General features: G+C 38.5%; 1 protein-coding gene across 2 annotated transcripts in view; it reads right to left on the reverse strand.

The window, feature by feature from the left end:
• Positions 1–17,862, reverse strand: part of necab2 (N-terminal EF-hand calcium binding protein 2) — a 201,238-nt gene that overhangs the window by 75,751 nt on the left and 107,625 nt on the right. For both annotated transcript variants that reach the window (XM_034684971.1, XM_034684970.1), the window contains exons 6-7: positions 11,551–11,687; positions 11,032–11,156 (exon numbers count right to left, since the gene is read on the reverse strand). In XM_034684971.1, the coding sequence (XP_034540862.1) occupies positions 11,032–11,156; positions 11,551–11,687 (262 nt within the window). The remainder of the gene's footprint in view (positions 1–11,031; positions 11,157–11,550; positions 11,688–17,862) is intronic.

Here is a 17,862-nt window from a genome sequence, read left to right on the forward strand (position 1 = left end):
ACAGAGAAGCGTTATATTCAGAAAAATGTGTTTTTTAATCCAGTTTGACAACATTATAGTCTTATTCGGATAATCTTTAGACTAATGAAATCACCAAATCCATTTTAATTCTGACTTTATAAATCAGTTCCCAGTGGATTTGTATTTTCCTTCCTCACCCAGTAGCACTCTGGTTTTATGCCTGTCAGTGTCTCTTGCTCATATCATCATTATTATCACTTGCATTTCTGGGTCAGGGTCAAGGACTTTATTATCCTGGGGTAAGTCATTTCAAAGAAACACTCTTGAACTAACAAATATATCAATATTATGTCTTTGCTTTTTAAATCCGGGGTCAGGGCTTTCTCTGTGGCAGCTCCTCAGATCTGGATCAGCCTGATGGAGGTCAGGCAGGCGAACTCTAATTATGCTTTAAGAAAAACCTTAAGATATACTTTGTGTCCAACCTGTTCAAACAAGTTTCTATTTTAATCTGGTATTACTACAATAATTCCCATAACATTTATTCTGTACTTTTTACCCAGCTCTCTTACTGATCTTGTGTGAGATGCTTGATTCTGATTGGTCAAAACCCCTTGACAATGGGTATTAACTTTCACTAACATGAGCAACACTAGAGGCAAACTGATAAAATATTTGCAATATAAATAAATAAAATAATGTTTTAATCAATGTTTTTTTACCAACGTGTTTGTATCTTAAGGTAGTAGCTGGGTAATAAGCAGGGTCATGTATGGTTAGCAGGTAATTATGGGAAATAGAACCCCTCCGCTTCACGTCTTGTCCACTCTGCCGGGATTCTGTTATAACTATCTGCTAATCATGCATTATCCCTTACTTACTGTATATTGTCTGTGTATGTACAATGCCTATGTCTGTTATTGTGAAGCACCTCAATGCAGGACTAGTTTTGCTTTTAAGATGCTATATGAATGAAATAGACTTAAACTTGTGTTTGCCTAAGAACAGGTTTATCAATAATGCTTGGTAAGCTGTGAGACGCTATAAAGCAGTCAACAAAGGCCTTTGTTCTGTTGTCATCATGATGTAAAACAAATATTACTCATCTCTTTTTTTAGTGCATATAATCTTTGTGCTGCCTGCTTATTTATAAAAGGTGTCAACTGTATTCATAAAACTTTTGAGAAGAAAGTGAGGAGTTGAAAACAAAGAGGGAACAACGTCCCTAAACAATCCAAAGAACAGGATTTTACATTAGCAACTAGTTATGGCATAAAAACAATTTGAGAGTCACAGTGAAAACACTCTCCCAGGACGTAAAATAACACATTATGTCTGCTGGAGAATTCACTAACTGTCTCTTTATATGCATTTATATTCCTGTCCTCCTGTATTGGTGATTCTATTTGTGTCCAGGCAGTGTCAAGGGGTACAAAGTGTCTTTTGTCCCAGCACAGTGTGTTTCATGTCTGAGGAAGTATTTTTATAGAAAGAGGATAAATCTGTATAAAGCAGGGTGCTGTCAGAATCAAGGCTGTATGAGAATAAAGGGTCTTCACTGCAATGGCCCATCCAACCTGACAGCAGTGTCAGGAGTCTTTGTGTACAGCAGTCAACCCAGGGAAACAGAGAGATTTATGAAACTCAAGGTAACTGTTAGTAACACTGTCCTCCTTCAACCGCAACACTGACACCATAAATCACAAAGTTTTTCAAGGTAACCAACTCTTGTAAACAAAACTTGTGTTTGATGTTCGAGTCTGTGCTGTGACCGGTCACACAGAACAGGATCTGGTTCTGTATGTGGGTTACAAAAGTAATTTTGGTCATGTGATTAGTTAATCACAGTGATGTGAGGGCAACAGGTCAAACACTGTTATTACCAGATCCATTTCTGCCACACTGGTTGTTTCCCACATGAGTATTAACAACAACATTGGCAGCTGAATAAAACTCAGTCAGCTTCTTCATTCAGGATCAGGAATTATATGATGTGTTCTGATTTGGGTTTAAGATGTGATCAAGGCTTTTCGCGATGTTGTAAATAAAAATTCCATTTGAAATAATTATCACTGTTAATGTGCAACATACACAAAGTATGATGAATTTTTCTGTTTTTGCTTTTATCTGCATGTAGTTTAACCACTACAACCATTAACTGCCAAAAACATCTCAATTATTAAAAACTCTGTCAAGGTTGTTGTTATTAAATGCTGGTTAATGCTTTTAAAGCTAGGGTTGGTAGTCACGGAAAACTAGCATGAAGTTGAATGTAGCATTTCCTCAGGACTCCTTCTAACCCCTCCCCCCCTCCCCTCGGAGCTCCTCCAAAACGACGCCCCCGCTCACATGCACGAGCGCCGCTGATCCACGACCATATGATGGTGACTGATTCAAAACCGGTCCTCAGCACATGGTTTGTGTTTTGCACTACGTCAACTCATGTCTCACTCAGCGGTAAGAAAACACCAAAACATTCTCATAGTGAAAGTTAAAAACACAAACAAACATAGTAGTAGCAGTAGTAGTAGTAGTAGTAGTAGCAGTAGTAGTAGTAGCAATAGTAGTAGTAGTAGTAGCAGCAGTAGTAGCAATAGTAGCATATGTAGTAGCAGTAGCAGTATCTGTGGTAGCAGTAGTAGTATTTGTAGTAGTATTTGTAGTAGTAGTAGTAGCAGTAAAACTAATAGTTGTTGTAGCAATAGAAGTAGCAGTAGTAGGAGTAGTAATAATAATAGTAGTAGAAGTATCAGTAGTAGTAGTAGTAATGATAATAGTAGTAGTAGAAGTATCAGTAGTAGTAGTAGTAATGATAATAGTAGTAGTGGAAGTATCAGCAGTAGTAGTAGTATTAATAGTAGTAATAGTAGTAGTAGAAGTATCAGTAGTAGTAGTAATAGTAGTAGTTTTGTGGTAGTATTATTTATAGTACTAGTAGTAGTAGTATCAGTAGTAGTAGTAGTAGTAGTAGTAGTAGTGGTTGTAGTAGTAGCAGTAGTAGTAGTAGTAGTAGTAGTAGTATCAGTAGTAGAAGTATTGTGGTAGTAGTAGCAATAGTAGTAGTATCAGTAGTAGTAGTAGTAGTAGTATCAGTAGTAGTAGTAGTAGTGGTTGTAGTAGTAGCAGTAGTAGTAGTAGTAGTAGTAGTAATAGTAGTATTATCAGTAGTAGTAGTTGTGGTTGTAGTAGTAGTAGTAGTAGTAGTAATAGTAGTAGTAGTAGTTGTAGTAGTATCAGTAGTAGTAGTAGTAGTAGTGTTTGTAGCAGTAGTAGTAGTAGTAGTAGTAATAGTAGTATTATCAGTAATAGTAGTGGTGGTTGTAGTAGTAGTAGTAGTAATAGTAGTAGTAGTAGTAGTATCAGTAGTAGTAGTAGTAGTAGTGGTTGTAGTAGTAGCAGTAGTAGTAGTAGTAGTAGTATTAGTATCAGTAGTAGAAGTATTGTGGTAGTAGTAGTAATAGTAGTAGTAGTAGTTGTAGTAGTATCAGTAGTAGTAGTAGTAGTGTTTGTAGCAGTAGTAGTAGTAGTAGTAGTAGTAGTAATAGTAGTATTATCAGTAGTAGTAGTGGTGGTTGTAGTAGTAGTAGTAGTAGTAGTAGTAATAGTAGTAGTAGTAGTATCAGTAGTAGTAGTATTAGTAGTGGTTGTAGTAGTAGCAGTAGTAGTAGTAGTAGTAGTAGTAGTAGTATTAGTATCAGTAGTAGAAGTATTGTGGTAGTAGTAGTAATAGGAGTAGTATCAGTAGTAGTAGTAGTAGTATCATTAGTAGTAGTAGTAGTAGTGGTTGTAGTAGTAGCAGTCGTTGTAGTAGTAGTAGCAGTAGAAGTAGTAGTAGTAGTAGTAGTAGTAGTAGTAGTATCAGTAGTAGTAGTAGTAGTGGTAGTAGTAGTAGTAGTAGTAGTAGTAGTAGTAGTAGTAGTGGTTGTAGTAGTAGTAGTAGTAGTAGTAGTAGTAGTAGTAGTGGTTGTAGTAGTAGCAGTAGTAGTAGTAGTAGTAGTAGTATTAGTATCAGTAGTAGAAGTATTGTGGTAGTAGTAGTAATAGTAGTAGTATCAGTAGTAGTAGTAGTAGTAGTAGTATCAGTAGTAGTAGTAGTAGTGGTTGTAGTAGTAGCAGTCGTAGTAGTAGTAGCAGCAGTAGTAGTAGTAGTAGTAGTAGTAGTAGTAGTATCAGTAGTAGTAGTAGTAGTAGTAGTAGTAGTAGTTGTAGTAGTAGCAGTAGTAGTAGTAGTAGTAGTAGTAGTAGTAGTAGTAGTAGTAGTAGTATTCTAACAAACTGATGTATTGCTGTATCTGAATGACTGTCAGGGTTCTATCTGGTATCTGTACTATAGTCTGTACCACACAGCTTCGTTCCATCAGTCCATACAGACACAGCTTCAAACCCTGCTGATAGAGAGGCACAATGTCTGACTGCACAACACGATTATCCTTCTCAAATTGTGCTCCTGATGTTTCTTCATTCCAGTCAGTGCTTCTATAACAGCGGCTTTGGTGTTCAGTATAGATTTAGTGTTGCCCGTTGTGATTTGTACTCTGCAAAGAATGTTGTAATTTGAAAATTGCCATATTATTTCTCAGTGTACCACAACCCATCTGGTTAGTGCACCTTGGCTGTTCATTGGCTGAGTTAAAAATAGACTAGGCTTGTTAGAGCCAAGCAGAGCTGCATCATTTGAGAAGTGCTGTGGCACATCTTGGGGAATTGAAAGCATTAACCAGAGTGCAGGCAGTCACAGTCCAAATGCAATGCAGCAATGCCTGGTGAAAGTGTTGACTGGGCAAAGAATGAGCCTGACATGGAGTGAGGATACGTCATGTCGTCTTGTGAAGGATTAGAGGAATGTAAGTCCTCTCTTTGAAAAGGTCTTTGTTCAATACCTCATTTTTCTTAGATATGACAGCATCCATGGACACTAACAAGGAGAGATCTCAAACACTTTCACCCTTTCAGAATAATGCAATGAAAACAAGATCTCTCTCTCTCTGTATTGTGGCTATCTAAAACACTGAATCTGGTGTACTATTGTTGATTGACATATGGGGAATTTTCTGGTTATGCACATAATATCAAAAATGTCATGAGTTGATGTTTAATTTAGTTTTTGTCTTGTGTTTCGTGCCTTGTTTCCTCCCTGTCTGCGTTCTGTATTAGTTATGCTTATGTCTTCCTTGTGTTGTTAGTGATTCATGTCTTGTGTTATATTCCTTTGTGTGTTTTAGTCTGGTCTTTTGTGTTTCCTGTTTTTTTTTGTAGTTCTTCATCCTTGTGTGTCCAGTTTAGTTTTACTTACTGTCCGTGGGTGTTTCCCTCCTTTCTTATTCCCCTCATTAGTCTCACCTGTGTCCTGTGTTCACACCTGTGTTAACCACTCTGTGTATTTAGTTTCTCTGTTTCCCCTGTCCGTTGTTGGATCATTGTACGTCTTCCTTTTTTATTTTCATTATCTATTTCAATGTATTTATTTGATTTTATTTCCAAGACAAGACAAGACACAAACATAATAACATAGGAAGACACATACAATGGTGACAGGCACCGATTACAAATTTCCGAACATTCCAATAAGTAGGTGTGTGTGTGTCTGTGTGTTTGGTGATGTGTGGTGTGTATATTCAAGAATTTATGGGTGGTTCTTTAATGGTAAAGAAAAAACTAAAATAAGAAACTAAAATGAAAAGAAAGAAAGAAAGAAATACATCAAATCAATAACTATAATCCCTTGAAATAATGATAATAATAATTATAAATAAAAGTAATAGTATAATAATAATACTAATAAAACTAATAATAAAAAACAATTATAAATTCATATTATAACATCAATGACAATATTATTTATAATAATATAATTAAAAAGATATCTAAATAATAATAATAAAAAAACAATTAAATAAAAACATTATATATAAATATATATTTAAAGAAAAAAAATACAATAATAATAATAATTATAATTATAACAATAAAAAGTTAAATATACATCTGCCTTGTGTCCCTCTGTTTGTACCTTTGTTCTTTTATTATTAAAATCTTTATTTTTTTACACATGTCCTTCATTTTTACCCATCTTAGCACAACAGTGGTAAAATTTAACCTTGCATTGTGATCCTTCACAAAAACTGATGGAAAGGCACCTAAACGTGTGCTGGTTGTATGCTGTAAATTATGAAAGGGTTTATAAAAGAAATCAACATATTAGACGGTTAAAGTGGTGAAAAGACTTTTTTTTTTTTAAAGTTATACTCTTTTGGGCTTGTTATGTACGATTCCTCTGGGTTTTCCTCTCTCCTGCTCTCTGGCCACGCCTACTTCTGCCAGCTGTGCACCTGGGTGCGATTAGCACGCAGGTAGGGGGGAGGTAAGAAAAGAGTGGCAGAGTGGCAGAGTGAGCTGGGCGATCTCTGACAGAGGAGGGCTTGCGCACAATCAATGGTCTGGGTTGTTTTCCCTTTGTCCTGTTGTCTTGGTTTGTGGTCCAAAGTGGGTTGTTTGGTTGTTACAAACATGGGTAGTTTGTGGGAGTGTATGTTTGTTTGTTGTGTTAGTTTGGGCTGGAGATTCCCCTTATGTTTAGATTCTTGTCATTCTCAGTTTAGTTTAGGGTTAGGTGCTGGGGGCGACGGTCCATTGCATGGCTGGCCCAATACCTTTCAATCTTTTGTTCTTTTTGGTCGGGGACTTCAGTCCCTTATTTGGAGCACGTAAAAGGGAGCACATAACGCCCATTTTAGCCTCCCTCCACTGGTTGCCTGTGCATTTTAGAGTCCATTTTAAGATTATTTTATTTGTTTTTAAATCTTTAAATGGTCTCGCCCCGCCCTACCTCTCTGAGCTGATCCATCTCTACGCCCCTGCTCGGTGCCTCAGGTCAGCTGATCAGCTGCTCCTGGAGGTACCGAGGTCCAAGCGGAAGCTCAGGGGGGATAGGGCTTTTTCTGTCACTGCTCCCAAACTGTGGAACGATCTTCCTTTAGCCGTCAGACAAACCCCCTCACTGTCCACTTTTAAAACTTGTCTTAAAACCCATTTTTATTCCCTGGCTTTCGACTCAGCATGAGACCCTGCTCTTGTTTCAGTGCCTTTTTATTTTTATTTTTCAACTTTATTTTATCTTATTGTTCTTATTGATTTTATGATTTTATTGTTTGTTTTTATCCATTATGTTTCTGTACAGCACTTTGTGTCCAACTGCTGTTGTTCTTAAAGTGCTTTATAAATAAAGTTGAGTTGAGTTGAGTTGAGTTATTATTTCCTGTATTTATTTTGATTTTGCTGGTTCTTTAATTTGGGAGGGTTTTCCATGTCAAATAAAGCTTGGGGTTTGATTGGCATCTTTATGTGTTGTCCCTTCTGTTCTTCTTTGCATATTGTGGTCTCCCTTATTGAGCCTGTGTAGCATTGTTGCTTGGGCGACCGTAACAGGGCTTTTTTGCCTTTATTTGATAGGAAATCTGAAGAGAGACAGGAAATGTGGGGGTCAGAGAGCGGGGGAAGACATGCAGCAAACGATCAGGGCCGGGAGTCGAACTGGCGACAAGGAATATAGCCTCTGTATATGGCGCGCTTTGACCATGAGGCCACCTTCGCCCCGCAAAGCCTTTTTAAAAGTCTGAAGTGCACCTGCATGAGCGTGATTATTGACTTCCTGCTCTTAGTGTGACAGCTTTGCAATGAACAGAGAAACTCAGAAAAATAACTCCAACACTGATAAAGGTGGCTACAAATTGATATGAACAATGGAATCACAATGGAAGACAAATTCAATGGTGGTTTTAAAAACAACACATGAAAGGTTGAGAGAGGGTGAGCCTATATGTTGTCAGAAGACAGGCTTATTTGGAAAGGACAGCTTCTACAATGTTAGTTTTTTGAAATTCAGATTTACATCTTCAAACTAAAGATATTTAAATCTGCTGTTTCTATGGTATGTGTAGTATTTTCCACAGTGAGTCATTTTTCAGGCTGACTTTCTGACCCTGCGGGACTAACTGGCACACTGACCCTGAGATAACAGCACAGCACAGGGGTCCTTCAGCTGACAGTTGTGGAGAACATCTTAAGAGTGATTGATTTATTTTCCTGTTGTTTGCCTCGACTCGACTGTTTCTCTCGGTTTGACTCTTCATCTCAGTAAAGTTAGTGTTGTGATGAAGTTATATCACATCTCAATGACTGTGGAAGTGTCACTTCTTCAGTACGTGTTTTTCTAATAAGTGCAAAGTGTCACGGCCACAGTGAACCGCAGTGATAACTACCAGCTGGAGAACAACCAGAGAGGACGGAGGACTATTCTTCCTCTGTTACTCTGCAGATAAGAGAGGAAGAATACTGACGAGGCTGCTCAACATTTTTAAAGAGAACCACAAACAAACAAAAACACTACACAGCAAAATGTAGGTGCACAGGTCTGACAAGAGCACATTCAGGGATGCATTAAACCAGCTCTTCCTGTACCTGACACTTTAGCTTCTGCGTATCTTCACCCATCATTTCATCTTCCTCTCTCTAAATTCTTCCCCCTTTTATTTGTTCTTCCTCCTTTCACTCCCCCCAAGCCTATCTCAGTCCCCCCTCCTTCACCAGTTTAACTTTGCAGCTCTGAATGCTGCAGGAGAGCTGCAACAGAGCTGTGCAGGTGGCTGATAGAGATGTTATACAATGGAGACGAAATCACACAGGTACAAGAGTGTGTTTAGGTGTGTGTGTGTGCGTGTGTGTGTGTGGATTAAAGTGTATAAAAACTGCTGAGTGGCAGTTAGAGAGTTTGTTTCCTGCTTACCCAGAGGGATGTTCCCTCACTAAGATTTTTGGCTACGAGGCTAATCATAACAATTTATGACAGATTCTCTCCATCTTAGAATTCAGAGGTGATGCTTTGTGCACGTGTGTGTTTGTGTGTGTGTGCTTGTTTGTGCATGTGTGTGTGGTGCAGGATTTGTCACAGTGCACACACATAAATATATTTTTTTCAAAAGTGTCGCGGAAGTGCGTCACGTAAGAAATGCACACTTGTGTGTGTTGTTGTTTTTCTAATTCATTGAATTTTGTCGTTTCTGTGTGCAGCACATTCTGCTTTGAACATCTTAAACAATCTGAAAATGATCCATTACTATACTTTCTATTATTTGAACTTCTATATGTTTAACCTTCATACCCTGCCCTCACTAATTTGCTATATTTTCAATTGTACACATCATATGCACGATGACAAAATGTTATTGTTTACAATATTTAGCATTGTGATGGAGTGGGACCGTCACTGACAGCAAGCAGTGCACGCAGGGGCACACAAACACACACCGACACACACCAAACTTTCCCTCTCCGCCAGTTTCCCCTTGCACTCGGTAAGCAACTCCAGTATTCCGCTGTTCCTCTCCGTTATGTAGGGTTAATAGGGGCGCACACCTGAAGATCTAGTATTTTTTCAGGCATACACTCATACACTACAAGGCTCACTTACCTGCTAGGGTACGTGGAACCCACAGCCGCTGGAATTCAGAATATGGAAACAGAGCGTTTCATTCCACGCAATAAATAGGCGGCTATGGTGGGCGAAAAGTGCCACATGGGTTCAAAAATGTAACCTTTGTATGTTGGGGTACTTTATATCCTAAAAATGGGGTTTAGGGTTGAATAAATTACCACTTAAAAATGTGATATACTATTGTTGTTGAATATTAGATTGTTGAAGAAGTGTTTATACTTTAAAGGTTAAAAATAAATGTTGTTGAATAACTTATAGAATTAGTGACACCCAGTGGGAGGAGCCAATGGCTTCAAAAGAGGGCTCCTTTCAGTCTTGTCTGGCTGAAGAAGTAGGTAGCTCACTGAGCAGTGTCATGTCAAAGTATGTTTTCTACAGGTACTTGTGGACTTGTGCCATTTTATTTTGGTTGTGAATTTATTTTGGTTGTGAATTTATTTTGGTTGTGAATTTATATTAGTTGTGAATTTATATTAGTTGTGAATTTATTTTGGTTGTGAATTTATATAAGTTATGAATTCATTTTGGTTGTAAATTTATATTAGTTGTGAATTTAGATTAGTTGTGAATTTATTTTGGTTGTGAATTTATTTTGGTTGTGAATTTATTTTGGTTGTAAATTTATATTAGTTGTGAATTTATTTTGGTTGTGAATTTATATTAGTTGTGAATTTATTTTGGTTGTGAATTTATTTTGGTTGTGAATTTATTTTGGTTGTAAATTTATATTAGTTGTGAATTTATTTTGGTTGTGAATTTATATTAGTTGTGAATTTATTTTGGTTGTGAATTTATTTTGTTTGTAAATTTATATTAGTTGTGAATTTATTTTGCTTGTAAATTTATATTAGTTGTAAATTTATATTAGTTGTGAATTTATTTTGTTTGTGAATTTATTTTGCTTGTAAATTTATATTAGTTATGAATTCATTTTGGTTGTAAATTTATATTAGTTGTGAATTTATTTTGGTTGTGAATTTATATTAGTTGTGATTTTATTTTGGTTGTGATTTTATTTGGTTGTGATTGTTTGTAAATAGTCTTCTGAGTTTATTTGCACTTTTTTTTGGAGGCCAGCGCCAATAAAAATTCCACCTGTATCAAATTTGCCCAATTGGGCCTGTGGTTTATACAAACAGTGAGTGGAGAAGAGAAGCATTTTGAGCCTTCCAGATTGAGTTTTGTTTTTTGTTATTTATTTTTTTGTGCATTAACTAAGTTTCAGCAACAATGGGGTGTGTTTCAGATGCTTTATGGAAAAAAATACACTTAAAACGATAAACCATTTGATCGCTGGAAAAAAGTACAGACAGAGCGGGTCTTGAACCCTGATCTCCTGTCAACCCAAAACATCACCACTGTGCTACAGAGTGCTTAAGAAGTGCACAGGCAAAGAACCCAGATACAAGCAAACAAAAGAATTACACAAGCATTTACAGTATGTGTGTGTGTGTGTGTGTGTGTGTGTGTGTGTGTGTGTGTGTGTGTGTGTGTGTGTGCGTGCGTGTGCGTGTGTGTGTGTGTGTGTGCTTTAACACATATCAAGCGTTACAGTGTGTGTGTTTGTGTGTGTGTTTCACCTGAGGCAGTGTTGATGGTCCTGACGGCCTCCCTGGGGCTGACTCTGTTGTTTGGAGGGTAGTCAGGAACAGAGTTTACGTTGCGCTTTTCAGACATCCGTGGACTCACCTTGGCAGGTACATGACTGAAAAACAAGGAAAAGAAGGGGAAAGAAGGGAATTAGAGAATGGTGGGAACATGGAGTATGTTTGTGGAAAGCAAAAGCAAGAAAGAGAGGGTGGTGAAAAATCCCAAAAAGAATTTCAGCGATTAAAGGAAGGATCAATACAGAAGAGGAATAAGGGAGAGATAAGTGGGAGAAGGAAGACAAACACTATTTCATATGTGTGTGTATGTGTGTGTGTGTGTGTGTGTCATAGTCTATGTGTTTCATTATGACTGCTGACACTCTCAGTTCAAACACTTCCATGATCAATGTCAACAGTCATGAACTCTACACATACCCACACACACACACACACACTGAAGATCCTTACTTCACACACTGAAACCTGACAGTGGTTTTCTAATCGGCTCACCCTGATTGGCTGTGCTGCTCGTCGATGGCATCCACGGCACTCTCCACAGAGCTCAGGAGAGACTGGATCTGATTGGCTGATTCCTTTAGTAGGAAACGGGTCACAAACTGCTCCACGTTGGTTCCTCTTTCATAAACCTGGAGATACAAAAATACAAAACGTGTGAGTCATTTATAAGACTTTATTTGAAGCAAATATCACATCACGCTCACAAACGTTTAAACACCAACATTCATTTTGAGCAAAATAGCATGAAGTTATCATTCTCTCACTCTATCAGGCTTTTTACACATCACAGTGCAACACCACCTCCTCCCTAGCTCTCTGTTTTCTTTACACTCCTTCAGAGGACACCTTTCTGCAAAGATCTCTGCCCTGCATCAATTTGATGGTTGAAGTCATCCTCAAGGTGAACAGGCAGTTTGCAGGGAAGCAGAACTCACACATCTCTGATTCTCTCCTCTATCCCTTCCTCTTCCTCTGCAGTGTCTCGTCTGATCCGCTGTGGGACCTTGGCCTGAAAGTTTGTTGATGTAAAGAGTTTAGAGCCCGGCCCATGGGGACTTAAAAACGCTGCTTTGAGGACTTTTCCTGTTTAGCGTTTCAGAATCAGCAGGAGTGACTCAAGGCCAATCTGAAATGTTATCCACCTATTTTTAGTGAACACAACAAAAATCTGACAAATAAGCCTGGAAATCGATGAAGCACTTAGTTGTCAACATCAGTCACAAATCTAATCACTGCTCATTCACACAGACAAACTGAGCATTGAAGCTTCTACAACGTTCAGCTCAAGGGGTATTGATTGAAAGGTAATCGATCATTTCATTAAGCTGTTCTCAAATGTCACAGCAGCTGCAGAGAAAACCTGAAGGTAAATCTATGCAAAAACTAAAATGACTGATGTGGAAGACCTCTTAATGTGGACAGGTTGAAGTCATGTCAGCTGAACAACCTCGAGGAGAGAAAGAAAAGATGAAATCCTGACGACAGCATCAGAGAGGCTCTGAGCTGCACTGCTGACAAGAAGGACACTGAACTGTCAGAGGAGTTGGACTGGAGCTTCTGCTTTTACTCTAACTGACCATACCACAGTCACCTTTATTTAAGAATGTACTGCTCATTAAAATCCCCTCCACAGATCATCCACTGTCAAATATTATTATATTATCATTCTGCAGTCCAGCCTCTCTTCGTAACTGCTAGTTGGACAACCTCTGAAAGAAAAAACATGGTACTGTAGTTTGTGCCCCTATTCAAAGTATTCAACTAACGTGACCGTTATTCTGTCATTTCCAGCAAGACAACACATTTTCCCACAGAATCTGCCTCATTGAATGCATCTATTAAAGTCCAATCAGGTGTAAGAACAAACAATGAGGGTGTGGATTACATTTCTGTGAGCGCCAGACTGCTGGAGAGTGACAGCTATCAACACTGGGATGTGTAATCATGCTACTGAGGATCATTTCATTTGCATACTCAAATTACGAGGTCATAAACTAAAAACGAGTCGCTGTGTGCAAAACCTGCAGCACGAGAGTAACAGACGCAACAACTTCAAACTTTGTTTGGCACCTAAGGTTGCATATAGGGCGGTAAGTTGGGGTGATACCTGCTGTGAGGTGATGCTTTGGGTAACTTTAGCTTAGCATCCATTTAATGCACAGTACATGTTCACTTGTAAAATCGCTGTAGCTAGAAACTTTGACACTGAAATGAAGTTATCTGAAGTCAATTGTAAGGTTAAGGGTGTTTATTTTGGTTTCTGAACAAACGAATGTACTTATTATGTATATATGAAATTAAAGTAAGATCAGTAAAGCTTATTTGAATTGTACTCTTTAAAAGCACATCAATGGCCAAAGCGCAAAACCTCCTATCTGAAAATGTTACATGTGCAGATAGGGGGTGTTGTGCCTCAAAATATTCCCAGCAAACGCGACTGGAGGTTTTGGTCAAGTGACTTTTCTGTCACAATGAAGGGCGGGATTACCTTGGAGACGGACTGAAAATGTGCAGCCTTCCTTGTTCTCATCATTTAAAGTGAAATCCGCGAATCAGAAAATTATGCAGATAGGAGGTTTTGCATTTTGGCCACCGACATGCAACAAAGTGGTGCACAATCAAAGAGCAAAAAAGTTCCACACTTTAATGTAAGCAGACGAAGTTTAAAGGTGACATATCATGCAAAATCGACATTTAATGGTTCTCTACCTGAAATATGTGTCCCTGGCATGTCTACAAACCCCCCGAGAATGAAACAAATCCATTCTGCCCCTGTTCTGATTTCTCCACCTTTCTGTAAATGTGTGTGAAACCAGCCGTTTCAGACTTCCGTGTTTTTGTTACGTCACAACAATATCCGGTCTGTCACGGAGTCAGAGCCTGGAGCTTGTTCAGCCCATAGACTGTATAAAATACAACTCAACCCCTCCTCCGTTTTTCATTACCGGCACACGTGTGTGCTAACAAGGAGCTTAGGAGGGAGGCATATTAGTTGTAGGCTGTCTTAATAAATACAAAGGTCGGTTTTACTCCCCACGTCTGCAGAATGGATGATTTTTATTTGTCATGGAAAAGTGCTAGCGCTAGTTAGCATAGCTACATGTCGTAGCTGTAGCTGTAGCTGTGTACCAAGACACACGTCTACATACTGTCAAATAAAACAACAAGAAACACAGAATCTGTGACCAATCCTTTAGAAAGGTCCTGCTGCCTTTCTGGTAGAGGTCGGTTTTACTCCCCACGTCTGCAGATTTGAAGATCTAGTGGATGATTTTTATTTGTCATGGATAAGTGCTAGCGCTAGTTAGCATAGCCACATAGCTACATGTTAGTAGCTGTGTACCAAGACACACATCTACATACTGATAAATAAAACAACAAGAAACACTAAATCTGGGACCAATGGTTCAGAAAGGTCCTGCTGCAGGCGCCTCTCCATCAGGATCAGATTCTGGATCAGATTCAGAGGGTCGAAGTAACGTGATCTCTGAGCAGCCGTGTATATTCAGCCAACATGTAAACATTAGATCAACATGCTGGACAGCCGAGGGCACATCCACTTCCTGAGGGGGCGTGGTCAGAGAGAAAACAGAGTGTTCTGAGGAGGACTGAAGAAGAGGGTTTTTCAGGAATGCCAAAATCTGATTTCAAAGTGTTTTTTTGAGCATAAACTTTAAAGTTTTGGGGACCTCTTAGACCAATATATATTGATGAAAAAAGCGTGATATGTCACTTTTAAACGAAAAAAAAAAAATGTAAAAGAATATAAACAATCAAAATTGTTTTCAAAACAATAATTATAGCAGTAGATTATTATAATTTTTGTTTGTATATCCTAAATCTGTGTAATATATTAAATAAGCTTAGATGTAGCAAGCTTTCTAATTTTTACTCTCCTTGTGTAGCTTTTGTGTCTTTTAATCGGTTTTTTAATCAATAGTGGCTTACACAGTATTTTGCAAGTATTTTGCCCATCACTGTTTGTATTATGTTATATTATAATAATAATACATCTTATTTGTAGAACACTTTTCAAAACCCATGTTATAAAGTGCTTTATGACAAAACAAACTAGTTTATTATGAATATTTCCAAAGGGTCAAACCAGTTTCTTTCCTTTCCACCACGTTAATGAAAAGTCCTCAGTGCAGACCAGGTTTAGTCAGGGAGTTCCACAAGGATCAGTGCTAGGACCAATTCTTTTCACCTTATATATGCTTCCTCTAGGTAACATCATGAGGAAGCACTCTATTAATTTTCATTGTTATGCTGATGACACTCAGCTCTATCTATCAGTTGTAGTATTGGCGCTATACAAATAAAGATTGATTGATTGAGATTGAAAAGGAAGACAGACACAAAACACGTCAGAGAAATATCAAACTACATTGTAATACAAATCAAGAAAGGCAATGTTCTACAAATATTATATTGTATTATCATGTAATGATTAAATTGAAAGCCAACTTCAGTGTTGTAGTTTCAAGTCACATTATTTCAAGTGAACAGTTATTTTCTGTTATCTGCAATTGTAAGGCTGACATATTCTGACATCTGTTTATATATTTACCACTTGCAGATTGGAGGAATACCAGCAGATTAGAAGCCTCCCAAATGACCCTCAACAGCCTTCAATCTCGCAGTTCCTTGACGCACGTCCAGGAAATTACAGCACGAGTCATCCGCAGCAGAAAGCCAGAACAAATGCTATCCTGTCTGACTTGATCATTGATTGCAACTTGCTACTGTCTATCATTGAGAACAAGAGTTTTCGTCACTTTCTAACAGTTGTTGACAGCAAGTACAGTCCAGTGTGCCACAGGACATTGACAACAAAAGCAGAGAACCTCACTGCCCAGCGCTGTTCCACATTAAAAACACAACTGAGCACCACCGACTACTTATCAGCAACCGTAGACATTTGGTCAGACAGAAAAATGAGGGGGTTCCTCGGTGTCACTGTTCACTGGACAGAGAGAGATGTGGATAGGATACAGCTGAGGTCCAATCTCATGGCATGCAAAAGATTCAAGGGTTCACACACTGCTGAAAAAATCTATGAGCAATTTGAGGCCATATGCAATGACTATGAAATCAAAAATAAAATGGACTACATTATCAGTGACAATGAAGCCCACATGCGGAAAGCATTTACTGTGTGCTTTCCCGCCGAACAAGAACATGATGTCCATGATGAAGATTACCTTGATGACCCAGAGCTCTGGCATGATGAGCAAATGGTAGATGCTGCAATGGAGAACGCAGAAGTATAAACCCGCCTTAACTGTAACTATTTCAATTTGCTCCAAAATCATTTGACTTATTCAGGAAACTAAACCGACAGCTTACTTGCGCTGCAGATGGTAGAGACCAAAAAAAAAGCAGTCAGAAAAGCATATAAAAACTTCACTATCATACTGCAGACATAATTGACTACATGCAGTTTGTACACCAGAGAGCAGAGTCAGTCGGTCATGTCAGCTTTACTGTCAGAAGTCACAATGCAGTGATTCAGGGAGACAATTAAGGTTCCTGTGCAGTCAGCCATTCTCACTGCACTTTAATCAAAGACAAACCCTCCCCTGAGACACGGAAACACGCTGTATTGACTTCCATTATCACAGCGAATGGCTTTCAAACACGAACACGCATGTCCACACAAACAATCCAGTCAGGCATGCAAACACTTAAACAAGTCTCATCCACAGTGCAGCTAAGTCGGTTTGTCTCAGGCTTCAGGGCATAAAACATACATCTTGTGTCTGTGATACAACAGTCGCCCTCACTGTGGCAATGATTGAGAATGTCATTTAACTAGTGGGAGCATTTGTCTTCTTGAGAACTGCAGTATAGTCATGTGTGCGGTGTGCTTGTTAGTAATTCCTCACAGTAACTGTTCAAAGCTTGAACACTGATCTGCCTGAACAGCTTGAGTAGACTAATTTGATTACATCAGATTCAATTTGTAACATCTTTCTGAGCTCAAATCCAGCAGCCTAAATAATTATGTCATAATTCAATAAAAAACATTTATAAATTAAAGATGGGAGAGCTCAAATTTCCAATAACAGACGTTTTCAAACTTCACAGGTACCACATAAGGCAATAATGTGGACTCAAGGACTTATCAGTAATATGTTAAATGGATTAGTACTAACGCAGCAGTTGCCCACCTTGCTCACTTTGCTTAAAGGGATTTGAAGTAATCCAGCTTTGCAGAACAGTGAAACACCAGAAGAAGAACTCTAAGCTGGTTTGGAGACTTTGTTTGTGCTCTGCAAAAAAAGCTCATTTTCTGCAAGATGGTAAATTCTATTTTAAGAGTGTTTGTTCCTCTTCTTCTTCTTCTTCTACTTCTCTCTCTCTCTCTTCTACGTGCCTATCATGCTCTCTATGCTTCTGCAGTGTGTGTCTCATGGGTACGGCTACAAAACCTGGGATAGAAAAGCTGTGATCTATAATTCACACAGATCACTGACCCAGGAGATACATGGTCTTTCTCTGCCGGCTCCCTGAAGACAGCCAGGTGATTAGCTGCAGTGTACTATTGTTGAAGCTGTGTGTGTGTGTGTAAACGTCTGCTAGGATCTGTGTGTGTTTGTGTCTATAGGTTTAAGGCAAAAGGAATGAGTGTGTGACAGAATACAGTTGTGTACACACTACAGATGTGATGGAGAGACTGTAATCCAACCAACAATGATCTTATCACCCACCATGCCCTTTTTTTTTGCAACAGAATACAAATGCTTCCCCAAATTCCACTTTTTTGTTGGGTTTGTGACTTATCAGTAGTAATTGTCTTAC

This window comes from Notolabrus celidotus, chromosome 6 (genome assembly GCF_009762535.1).
Source record: "Notolabrus celidotus isolate fNotCel1 chromosome 6, fNotCel1.pri, whole genome shotgun sequence".
Taxonomy (NCBI): domain Eukaryota; kingdom Metazoa; phylum Chordata; class Actinopteri; order Labriformes; family Labridae; genus Notolabrus; species Notolabrus celidotus.